Below are 12,704 nucleotides of genomic sequence, written 5' to 3'. Positions count from 1 at the left end.
TACAAACCTATCCTTCTTTCCTCCATTCCAAGGAGTCATATCTGATTTAATTGGTCGAAGTTGTCGGACCAGTGATTTCTCCATCGAGGGGAGGAAGGAAGGATGCATCTGTAGAGTATTGGGACAGGCCCAGTGAGTGAGTGAGTGAGTGAGTGAGTGAGTGAGTGAGTGAGTGAGTGAGTGAGTGATGATGGTTAGTATTAGGGTGAAACAACATGGATTATTTGAACATAAACAGAAAAAACAGTCAACACCCCCCCCCCCCCCCCCTATACCATCTGCATAATATAACCCAACATCACCACAGCCTTCAGACATCTGTTCTACGCACAACCAGATATGCTAAATATTACACTTGTTCTTTAAGTAATATGTAGCTCAGTTTATGGCTTTACCGTGCATAAAGGCATCTAAAATCACATAGATCTCATCGTTCCTGCTAAATACAAAAATAGGTTTCATAATATCTAAAACATCTTAAATATATATACTTGTATAACTATATATAGTACAAAAGTCTGTAATATCTATGTTATAGCTGAAAGCCCTTGAAAAGCAGAGCTTTTGTGTACAGCCTGCAAAGGCACAGGGCCTATCTGATGTAGCTGCAGTGAGCTAACATCACCACCAGGAGGCGTTTGGTCGAGACTCAGCAACATCTCAACCAACTTCATCAATACACTTTTGGTCATTTTCTATCATTATAAATTATCTTTGAAACATAACCCATATTCTAACATCTTTGGAATGAACAACATAACATCTCATACTTCCTGTGTGGCTCAAGTCAAGCATTTCCTCTCAGACAAAGACAACCGTTTTAAGATCTTGTACCCGTCCATATTGAGCAGTGTGGTGTGTGAATTGAAAAAATAGTTAATCTCTTAAATATGTACGTGAATGTTAGTTTTAATACGCAGGTAGGCCGGTCAATTAACTATGGCTGTCATTCAGAACATAGTCTAGATTCTAGAACTATGGCTACTATCATTCCAGAATATAGCCATAAGTTCTAGACTACGTTCTGGAATGATACATCTAGGGCTGGTTTCACAGACAAGGCTTAGGACTAATCCTAGACTAAAAAGCATCTTCAATGGAGATTTTACATTGAAAGTGTGATTTAGTCCAGGACTAGGCTTAAGCCTTGTCTGTGAAACCGGCCCCTAGAGATTCTAGAACTACAGCAGTGTGGCTGTCATTCCAGAACATAGTTAGAACCATGGCTCTTTATTCTAGAAGCGATTCGAGAACCATGGCTCTTTATTCTAGAAGCGATTCTAGAAGCAGGCAAGCAGCAGAGCACACTGTCCTAAAACAGCGACCTTGGCACAGTGAAACCACCCTCTTATGAATTAATAACTCATGATGAGCAAAGTTGATTATTTCAGATTCTAGACAGAGAGGAGGAGAGGTGACAGAGGGGGGGGGTGGGGTGGCAGAGGAGCAGGAAGAGGAGGAGGAGGGGAGAACAGATGCAGAACACACACACACACACACACACACACACACACACACACACACACCTGCTGAGACTCAGCGTACAAAAACAGCGAAGGCAGCCCCCATGCAGCAGAGAGCCCGGGGCCACGCCCCTCCCCCCCCCCCCCCCCCACCCTCCTCTTCTCCAAAGCTCCTATAAGGCTTCAGGTTTCACAGTAGAAAACAATTGCAAAAAGGCTCCAATCAAACCCCCCCCCGCCCCCGCGCCACCCCTGCATTTTGAGACTACAGTTATGGATTCCAGTGTCTCTCTCTTTCCCTTTTGAGACTACAGTTCCCATGAGTCTCTCCGTCCTGTCAGGCCATGGTCCCCTTTGTTTCAGCAGCAAGGCAAGAAAGCATCCAGAGCTAGTAACCGCTCCTATATATACATATATATATATTTGTGTTATATAAGTGATATATATGTGATATATATGTGGTAATATATTCCAAGCGTGGCTGGGGGGGTGTGGGGTGGGAGGGGGGGGGGGGTGCGCCCCCTCCCCAGAGTGGCAGTATCCTAGCGTAAAGGCCTGGAACTGGTCTCGGGCTTCGTTCCAATCGTCGACACCTTCTCTCTGACGTGCACACTTGTTCACTCGCCCCCTGGAGCAGGTCTTATGTGTGTGGGTTGTAGCGCACACTCGGTAGTGCACACTCGACACACACACACACGCACACACACACACACACACGCACACACACACACACACACACACACACACACACACAGAGAGACAGAACCTTGTCAAGTCCCGAAACGTAACAAACCGACCGCCGCAGCGCCCCCCCCAGGAACGCTCCATCTCTACCAGCGCTCAAACCCCCATCGACCCGGGTCTGATGGACCCGCGGCCAGGTTGCATTTCTCTGAGAATAACGACCAGTCAGCATGAATATATTATCATAGATCGATAAGCTAACTTGGATGAGGAGAACCTCGATACCGGGGAGACACAGAAAAACACACTGACTCTGCAGGAAGGGGAAAAGGAACTTAAAACCAACCCCCCCCCCCCCCCCACCCTCTCGACACAGGAAGAGGAGTTGAAAGGAAAGGAAAGGAAAGGAAAGTCGACACACACACACACACACACACACACACACAGATACTGACAGAGCCGATACACAGATTAGACATGTGACTAACACTGACGTACATACATGAGCACATCCTTGCTGAGTACATAGAGGAAACCATACAGATCTGAGGAATTGTGTGGCCGCACGGACCCTGGCGTCAGGCAGTTGTGATGTCCATCACAGCGTACGCCATACACAGTGTGTGTGTGGTGGGGAAGGGGGGGGTCCTTTGAAAGGCCATTATAAGAGACCCTAGGCCCTGATTCTCCATCCCTAGCCCCTACCAACCTTTGGCTGTGGGGGGGGCGGTGGGTGTTCGGTGTTCTGTCAGTCAGATCCCTAGGGGGGGGGGGGGAGTGAGCCTACCTACCCCAGTGGTTCCTAACCTCCTAACCTGATCTAGCGAGGCCAAGAGACCTCCCCCCTCTTCCCTCCTGGAGACCCTGGCCAACCCCCCCGTCCCCCTCGTCCCCACCCACCCCCTCTATACCAGTCCATCCTCCCCCCCGCCCCCCCGGCCTCCCTACTCCTCCCCCAGGGCGGTGGTTTCCTCCTGCATCTCCTGTTTGTAGGAGATGCGCCTGCAGCAGGGGGGGAGGAGGCTGCGGAGGAGGAGGCCGCAGCACCGGAGGCTGTCACAGCTGCAGCAGAGTGAAGGAGAAGAAGAAGAAGGAGGAGAGGAGGAGGAGGAGAGGCTGCGGCACCTGGTGACGCTGCTGCTGTGGTTGTTCCGGGTGGCGGGGTCACATCGACCCGTCACTCGCTCCACCAGCTGGCCCAGCCGGGAGCACCCGCTCTGGCCCTCCTGGTAGCAGCACAGGGACTCCACACAGCCGACGCCCTGGGAGGTCTCAGTAAGCTGGGGGGGAGGGAAAGGAGAGAGGGAGGTGAGAGAGAAAAGAGAGAGAGAGAGATAAAGAGGTAGAGAGACAAGGGAGGGAGTGATAAAGAGGTAGAGATGAGAAAGAGAAAAGGGGTAGAGAGAGAGAAGGGAGGGAGAGAGAGAGAGAGAGAAAGAGGTAGAGATGAGAAAGAGAAAAGGGGTAGAGAGAGAGAAGGGAGGGAGAGAGAGAGAGAGAGAGAGAAAGAGGTAGAGATGAGAAAGAGAAAAGGGGTAGAGAGAGAGAAGGGAGGGAGAGAGAGAGAGAGAGAGAGAGAGAGAGAGAGAGAGAGAGAGAGAGAGAGAAAGAGGTAGAGAACGAGATGAGAAGGAGACAGAGATGGAGAGGGAGCGAGAGGATGAGGGAAAGAAAGAAGAGATAACAAGGTAGAGGGATGGGGGGGGGGGGGGGGGGAAGAAAAAACAATGACAAACTATTAGATTTCGCAGACTTAGAATACCCACCGACCCCCCCCCACGAGACAGACCTCTGGCCGTCTGGGGTAGGGAGGGAGGGAGGGAGGGAGGGTTGGACAGTGATCTCTCCACACAGTGATGATGAAGGTAGCCGACTAGCCGCTCAGAACAACTCTCCTGTATTGGTTTAGCTGGACCATGGTAGCTGTCTACCGTTGGCTGTAAGCCAATAGCCAAGGAGCTGTTCTGACCAGCCAGGGGTGAAGGGTGACGGAGGTACAAGCTGTCGTACACACGCGTGTACATGATGGTCATGCTGAGACTGACAGTAGGGGGTGGGGGGGGGGGGAGGGAATATATGAAAAAAAATAAAAATATAAAAATTAAGTAAAAAGTAAAATAAACCCAAATCAATAAATTAAAGTGATTGTCCTTGGCCTCTCTCCCCTGGCTGAGTCATGTACTCGCATCACGCTGAGTTAGAGTGAGGTTGTGAGGTCTGAGGCCGGCCGGCCTGCCTGCCTGCCTGTCTGCCCGTCTGCCCGCCCGCCTGTCTGTCTGTCTGTCTGTCTGTCTGCCTGTCTGTCTGCCTGTCTGCCTGTCTGCCTGTCTGCCTGTCTGCCCGCCCGCCTGTCTGTCTGTCTGTCTGTCTGCCTGTCTGTCTGCCTGTCTGTCTGCCTGTCTGCCTGTCTGTCTGCCTGTCTGCCTGTCTGCCTGTCTGCCTGTCTGCCTGTCTGCCTGTCTGCCCGCCCGCCTGTCTGTCTGCCTGTCTGTCTGTCTGTCTGTCTGTCTGTCCGACCGACCGCCCACCCGCCTGCCTGTCTGTCCGACCGACCGCCCACCCGCCCGCCTGCCCGCCCGCCTGCCCGTCTGTCCGTCTGCTGAAAACCCTCCCCACATCAGTCTCTGTATGTTCCTCATAACCATAACTCATCATACTCCCCACTCAGACGCTATCGAGGAACGCTAACAAACCCCCGCTAGGCTGGAGAACTGAGTGGATGTATAAAGACGCATGGCGTCTCTGTGTGAAGGAAAGTCGATAGTCGGGTCCAGGAAGGTTCCGGTCCCTTAAGAGGCAGCAGCAGTTCTCTGTGTTTCTCCTGAGTAAGCAGCAGCGTTACTGTGTGCTGCAGCCGCCCTGCAGCCTCGAGCGAACACACCCAGGTACTGCATACGGTGGTTTAAGGTTACACCTCTCTATTCACCCCCCCCCCCCTCCCCTCTACATCAACCCCCCCCCCCCCCCACACACACACACTCAACTGAAACTACTGCATGTTGGCAGCAACAACAGCACTAGGGAGCTAGCCCCCAGAGCTTGCATTGTGTTCTGGATGTGAAGACGATTGTCGTCCGGAGATTCAAACCTCCACACAGAAACGCTATCGTAGGTATAAAAAAAAAGTGTTAGGTTTAGGGACTTATGACATTTAGATACATACATTTGTTTTCCTCTAACACGACTATCTCACAGGAAACGTATCATAGGTGGTGTTTCTGGGGCGCTTGGTGGCATAACACACTAAGCGTCGACCATCTAACCGCAGGGTTCCCGGTTCGATTCCGGCCGTGGACATATCCTGTATGTCATCCCTTCTCTCTCTCTTACCCATCCTTCCTGTCAAAATCTCTACTGTCTCTATCCCAATAAAAAAAATAAAAAAATATGAGTGGGACTGCCCCACTCAGAAAAAATATTTTAAAAAAATATAAAATAAAAATAGATTGTGTTTCTACCTTGACCTGAGGGCTAGAGAGTCATCTCACCATGGTTTAATGTTGGGATAGTTCATCTGCAGCCACCACATGAGCGAGCTAGGCTAGTGAGGTTACCTCCTCCACCGTCCAATCAAAACCAGGGAGGTGGACCAAGGTCTCACTGACAGTTACAGTAGATGATGACGACATCATTATCATCATCATCAATATGATTTACGGTTCATGTAGCCTTTGGTAAAAGACATCTTAACCATCTTATAATTTCCTCTATAGTACAGTTACCTAGGTAACCCAGCTACCGATATGATTAGATGACTTTTAGTTTTTTTTACGAAGTCAGGCACGATATGAAAAAAGTTAAATAATGAGGAACCGAAAAGAGAAAAATAAACAACGTATACGTAACGTAACGTAAGGCACTTCATCTCCCAAGGTCAAGAATACTGGTATGACAATGTGATATTCATGTAGAATATAATAAAAAAAACATATGTTTGATATTGCTTGAAATTATCTCCCAATACAATACAAATAATCCTGTCCGTCTAAAAGATTATTTCACGTCTTTCGCTGAGTTAAAGACATAATGAGGCATGAATACCATGGGAGGCTGGTGGAGGTAGAAATCGGAGGACGGGACTAGTTTACAATGCATGGGATGGAATGAGGAATGGTAAACACTTCCAATTTCTACCTCCGCTGATGCTGATACAGCTTAACACATACAGCTGAACACATACATACATACATACACATACATACATACCCACGGACAGCTTAACACATACATACCCACGGACAGCTTAACACATACATACCCACGGACAGCTTAACACATACAGACACACGGACAGCTTAACACATACATACCCACGGACAATGAGAAGCTTAACACACACATACCCACGGACAATGAGAAGCATGGTGACTGTTCAGGGCACCATGCTGGGTACACACTGGACCACAGGACCACACGGACAGGACAGGACACTGAACCAAACATGCCAGCATTCTGGATCTGGACCAGACCCCTATGGTCCCCACTAGGAGAGGGGTTAACTCTGAACCCCTATAGTCCCACTAGGACAGGGGTGACCCCTGAACCCTGAACCCCTATAGTCCCACTAGGAGAGGGGTTAACTCTGAACCCCTATAGTCCCACTAGGAGAGGGGTTAACTCTGAACCCCTATAGTCCCACTAGGAGAGGGGTTAACTCTGAACCCCTATAGTCCCACTAGGAGAGGGGTGACCCCTGAACCCTGAACCCCTATAGTCCCACTAGGAGAGGGGTTAACCCTGAACCCCTATAGTCCCACTAGGAGAGGGGTGACCCTTGAACCCTGAACCCCTATAGACCCACTAGGAGAGAGGTTAACTCTGAACCCCTATCGTCTCAGGTAGAGTCTCAAGGATTGGAAGTGGAGGTGTTAACCCCTCGCTACTTCCATGGGGGTTGGGAAGAGAAGAGGCTGGGGTGGGGTGGGGGGGGGGTGGGGGGGGGGGGGGGGCCCTGGTCCCAGCCGGGAGGAGGAGGAAAAGGGAAAAGGTAGAGAGGAGGGTGGGGGGTAGAGAGAGGAGGGTGGGGGGGTGGGGCCCACCAGAGATGGATGGCTCTGTGCAATGCTGCTGAGGTAGAAGGACAGAAGCAGCGTGTCAGGAGAGGAAGGGCTGTATGAGTTATGGGTCTACGCACACACACGCACGCACACACACGCCAGGGCCATGAATGAATGGCAGTATGGCAATTGCTAGTACCTAGGGCTGCTGTAGGGAGGAGGGGGGGTGGGGGGGGGCAGCAGCTAGCAGTTACCAACGGTCCTCCCCTCGACTCCTCCTGGCTTAAGCAGAGTCATGTTCTGAGCTGACTGAAACCTCATCCTCTTCCACCTGTAGGACAGCACAGACACACCACCGGTCAGTCACTCTGACCAGCACAGACCACCTGCCGGTCAGTCAGTTACTCTCCCTGCGCATGCCAGCCAGCCAGCCAGCCAGCCAGCCAACCAGCCAGTTAGTCAACCAGCCAGTCAGCCAGTCAGCCAGTCAATCAGCCAGCCAGTCAGCCAGTCAGCCAGTCAGTCAGCCAGCCAGTCAGCCAGCAGTTAGTCAACCAGCCAGTCAGCCAGTCAGCCAGTCAATCAGCCAGCCAGTCAGCCAGTCAGCCAGTCAGTCAGCCAGCCAGTCAGCCAGTCAGTCAATCAGCCAGTCATCAGTTGGCCAGCCAGGCAGCCAGTCAGCCAGTCAGTCAGCCAGCCAGTCAGTCAAGTCAGTCAGTCAGCCAGCCAGTCAGTCAGTCAGTCGGCCAGCCAGTCAGTCAATCAGCCAGTCATCAGTTGGCCAGCCAGGCAGCCAGTCAGCCAGTCAGTCAGCCAGTCAGCCAGTCAGCCAGTCAGTCAGTCAGTCAGTCAGTCAGTCATCAGTTGGTCAGTCATTCAGCCAGTCAGTCAGCCAGTCAGCCAGCCAGCCAGTCAGCCAGTCAGTCAGCCAGCCAGTCAGTCAGCCAGTCAGTCAGCCAGTCAGTCAGCCAGTCAGCCAGTCAGTCAGTCAGCCAGTCAGCCAGCCAGCCAGTCAGTCAGCCAGTCAGCCAGTCAGCCAGCAAGCCAGTCAGTCAGCCAGTCAGCCAGCCAGTCAGTCAGTCAGCCAGTCAGTCGGCCAGCCAGTCAGTCAGCCAGCCAGTCAGTCAGTCAGTCAGCCAGCAAGCCAGCAAGCCAGCAAGCCAGCCAGCCAGTCATCAGTTGGCCAGCCAGTCAGCCAGTCAGTCAGCCAGTCAGCCAGTCAGTCAGTCAACACAGTGACAGAGTGACAACTCTGTATTTTTAGCTCAGAGTTAAAAACTGTACATGCTGAACATTCGGAACATTCCCCACAACATTGCCGCTCGACTGAACGTCAATCCAGGAAACATACTGAAACATACTGTAGCCACGGTGTGAGCAGAGAAAAACCACAGCAGCCTCGTCCCTGTAAAACCCCAGCGGATAGGCTGGGAGGCGGCGCAGATGGCGCAGAGCGGGGCCCATGTATTAGCGTCGAAAACAATTAAGCAGATCTCTCTCTCAGGAGCCCGGGCACGGACACGTTCAATAAGACAAACAAGCCTGGCCTGTTTAGCGATTCGCTCCGTCTCCCACTTACCCCCCGACTGATAAATTGCATCTGAAACGACCAAATGATTCTTTTTTGGGGGGGGAGTAGAGCGTTTGTGTTAGCAATACCGCACAAACAAGTAAATCTAATTAGGACAACAAAATCAATTATGCAAATTGAAAGCCGAGCGCAAGAGCGAGAGCAGAGATCAGAGTGCCAGAGCAGGTATTCAATTCGTCTCAGGAAATCAGGGAAACGCTAGATGCAGTATTCGAAACCCCCCAATTGGATTAGTTCTTCTCTACTCCACCTCTATTAGGAGCAGGGTGGGGGCCTCCAATCTGGAATGGGGGCTGTTTGCATTTTCCTCTGCTTTCCCATTCAGTACCAGTCAAAAGTTTCAAGTTTCAAAGTCAATCGAAGGGGGAAAGTGTGTCCAAACCTTTGACTGGTGCTGTTTCTAAAGAACCGGATACCGTTGTTAAAGAGCATGGCCTAATGTCTAGATAACGGCCTTGGCCTAGAGACATTAAACCGCTCATACTGTAGAATAATAATAATAATAATAATAACGTTATTTGTATAGCGCTTTTCCTGCAAATGTTGCAGCTTATAGGAAGAGCGTTCACTGTGGAGCAGCTCTGAAGCGCTAGCTAGCTAGCGCTAGTACCGCGCCTCCGTGTGACCAGTCAGAGCAGCAGCCAGAAACCAGGCTCAACCAGCTGCCTTCACGTGCCCCTCTGTGGGCTGCAAAATGCTGCAGTCCAGGCTGGTCTCTAGAGCTTCAACATGCTGCAGTGCAGGCTGGTCTCTAGAGCGTCGACATGCAGCAGTAGTATGGAGATAGTTTGCAGAGCTGCGCCGTGCAACAGCAGCTGCACTGCAAGGCGTGTCTGCGGGGGTTTGCATCGTGGCATCATTCTGCATCATGCTGCGACACAGGACTGCTGCTGCTGTAGTCTGTCCACATCACCCCCCCCCACACCACCCCGACCCCCTCAGTACCCCTGTCAGAGATTGACAGAGGCCAGACATGCAAGATGCACAGCAGAGCATGTGACAGACTTGCCTCTCACCCGCACCCCCCCCAATCCCTACCAACCCCCCCCCACCACCACATCCTAACCCAACCCCCCCCCCCCCACCACCACATCCTTACCAAACCCCGTCCCCCCACCCCCGTCCCCCCGTCCTAGAATGCTGGTTAGTTGTAGTTCGTCCAGGGCATGCATTGAGACACTGAGACACTGAGACATTGAGACATTGAGACAGAAGGATTGAAGCCTTCCTCCTCTCCTCCTCCTCCTCCTCCTCTACCTAATCTTGCCCAGCTGGTTCTTGGCCCTGGTGAGGGGCTGCAGCGCGATGAAGTCGTCGCCTATGACGACGCGGTTGTTGTACATCTAGGTAGCAGAGCAGAGGGGGGGGGGACAGGATAGGAGGGGGGACAGGGGACAGGAAGTGATGTCAGCAACAGGAAGGACAGGGCACACGGGACAGCAGGGCAGGTCAGGGAGGAAGAAGACACACACAGAGACACAGGCTGGTTAGAACACACACACACACACACACACAGACACAGGCTGGTTAGAACACACACACACACAAGCCTGAGAAAGGAAGAGCCATGTCTACAACAGAGACAGGAAGTAAAAGATGGCACTGACAAAGAGAACAATAGAAAGAGAATAACAAGAGAGAGAGAGAGAGAAAGGGAGAGAGAGAGAGAGAAAGGGAGAGAGAGAGAGAGAAAGGGAGAGAGAGAGAGAGAAAGGGAGAGAGAGAGAGAGAGAGAGAGAAAGGGAGAGAGAGAGAGAGAGAAAGAGAGAGAGAGAGAGAGAAAGGGAGAGAGAGAGAGAGAAAGGGAGAGAGAGAGAGAGAGAGAGAAAGGAGAGAGAGAGAGAAAGGGAGAGAGAGAGAGAGAGAGAAAGGGAGAGAGAGAGAGAGAGGGGGGGGAAGAGAGCAACAGAGCCCTGCTGAGGGGACAGAGCAGCAGCGTTCCCTGGCCAGGTAGAGAGTCCTCCACTGGAGGAACACTGGAACCTCCAGAAACAACAGCTGTGCTTGAAGAAACAAATGACTTCTACAGTATATTGAGCAAAACGCTCAATAACTAACGACCCCCCCCCCCCCACTCTCCCTCCCCCTGTCGCCCCTCTCTCCCTCCACCTGTCCCCCCCCCTCTCCCTGGCTCCCCTACCTGAGACTTCTGGGTGCTGGTGGGCTGCAGGTGTCTGTAGAAGACCTTCTGATGACGTCGGGGAAGAGGCAGGTGATGACGATGATGAAGATGGCGAACCAGGCAGAGCCGCTGGACAGCAGCTGGACGAAGACAAAGTACATGTCCTGGGTGTGCAGGAAAGGCCTGGAGGAAACACACACACACACACACACACACACACAGAGAAGACAATCATACCGTTAGATACTGTCTACTCAGAGGGGAGGGGTCAAAGGTCATCTGCTCAGTCTAAACAACACACATATTGTGACAGGGTCTGGTGAAAAGTTCCCAAAGTAGGACAAGGTCGTTTTTCCGTTTTTGAAAATAGTGGAAGAAGAAGATATGCTTATTTGAATGTTGGTTCACCTCAAACGGAGACTTGGCTACCCAGCAGCTAAAAGACACAACATGCTGATAGAACATCAACACGTTAAAGACACACAATTAGATGATCACACCGTCCTTGCTTTTGAACACGTCCTAAAACGTAAGTTTGTTTACAAGCCGTGTATCCCTAACCCAGTAGCCTACGAGGCGGGACAGCAGACGACGCAGTGAATCAATTCACATTATTAGAAGTGTTTAGCGATCCTAAAAATGTTGTTTGTTATATAGGTGCGACTGTGTCTCAGCAGGTAGAGTCGCCGTCTAATGATCACAAGGTTGATAGATCAGCGGTTCGAGCCCCGGCTGGCCACATGTCGAAGACACTGAACCCCAAGATTGCTCCCAGTGAGCTGGCCGGCGCCTTGCATGGCAGCTTGCCGCCATTGGTGTGTTAATGTGTGTGTGATTGTGTGAATGAGAGGCCGTTGTAAAGCGCTTGGAATAAGGTGCTGTATAAGTCAGTCCATTTACATTCCTCAACACTTAACACGTAATGTCAGAAAACACTTTATTTATAGAAGCTTTTTGGTCATTTGCGCGATTTGAGAATTGCCGCCATGCGGACCTCTTCACCAGACAGTGTCACATCTGTTAACTACAGTATGGTTAGGGTTAGGTTAGGGTCATCTGTTAACTACAGTATGGAGCCGGTTTCAAGTCTTCTTGTGCAGCAAGAATGTATGAACCTGACAACATTTGTTATTGCTGAATCTGTGTGAGAGAGGAAGATACGATTGTGGAAGGCAGCTTGGCACGCCAGATGATCAGTGACACACCAGATGTATGTATGTGTGTGTGTGTGTGTGTGTGTGTGTGTGTGTGTGTGTTATATACAGCTCTGGAAAAAATTAAGAGCCCTCTCCAAATATTTCTTAACTCAACATCTCTACACGTGTGGCATCCATTCCGTTCCAGGGTCTGTTGAATTCCAACACAAGCATACCTCATTCTACTGAGTGAGGTAGGGATTAAGTGATCACCTGAACGAATCCTATTTACAGGAAAAGTATTTCCTAAGTACTATCCTTTCGCAACAGGGCCAACTGGATGGCAAAAACAGTGCTAGTAGTGTTCTCTTTTTATGCCCCCAGATTGCGTCTCCCTGCCAGTTTACATTAGGGATGCAACTCAGCACATTATGTTCAAGTCAAGACTAAAAACCCATCTTTTTAATATTGCCTTTAAATGACTAAATAATTAAATGATGATTATATAATGATTAAAGCACGTTGAGCTGCAAACTTTGCAGGAAAAGCGCTATACAAATAAAAAGTTATTATTATTATTATCATGGCAAGCCCAGTCTCCCAGACCTGAACCCCATTGAAAACGTCTGGAACGTGATCAGGACAAACAAAGCCGAGCTGCTTGGATATTTGCGCCAGCGGCATGAAGTCATGAAGTCACACAGCGGCCAT

General features: G+C 50.7%; 1 protein-coding gene across 1 annotated transcript in view; it reads right to left on the bottom strand.

Annotated features, from left to right (window-relative positions):
* Positions 1-12,704, bottom strand: part of atp11b (ATPase phospholipid transporting 11B) — a 56,741-nt gene that overhangs the window by 736 nt on the left and 43,301 nt on the right. Inside the window, exons 23-25 of the mRNA XM_080547414.1 lie at positions 11,287-11,293; positions 10,876-10,997; positions 3,273-3,427 (exon numbers count right to left, since the gene is read on the bottom strand). Coding sequence (XP_080403540.1) covers positions 3,273-3,427; positions 10,876-10,997; positions 11,287-11,293 — 284 coding nt within the window. The remainder of the gene's footprint in view (positions 1-3,272; positions 3,428-10,875; positions 10,998-11,286; positions 11,294-12,704) is intronic.

The sequence above is a fragment of the Nansenia antarctica genome (assembly GCF_963989245.1).
Source record: "Nansenia antarctica genome assembly, chromosome: 17".
Taxonomy (NCBI): domain Eukaryota; kingdom Metazoa; phylum Chordata; class Actinopteri; order Argentiniformes; family Microstomatidae; genus Nansenia; species Nansenia antarctica.
The sequence above is the reverse complement of the archived record's forward strand: the minus strand, read 5'-3'. Positions and strand labels throughout refer to the sequence as shown.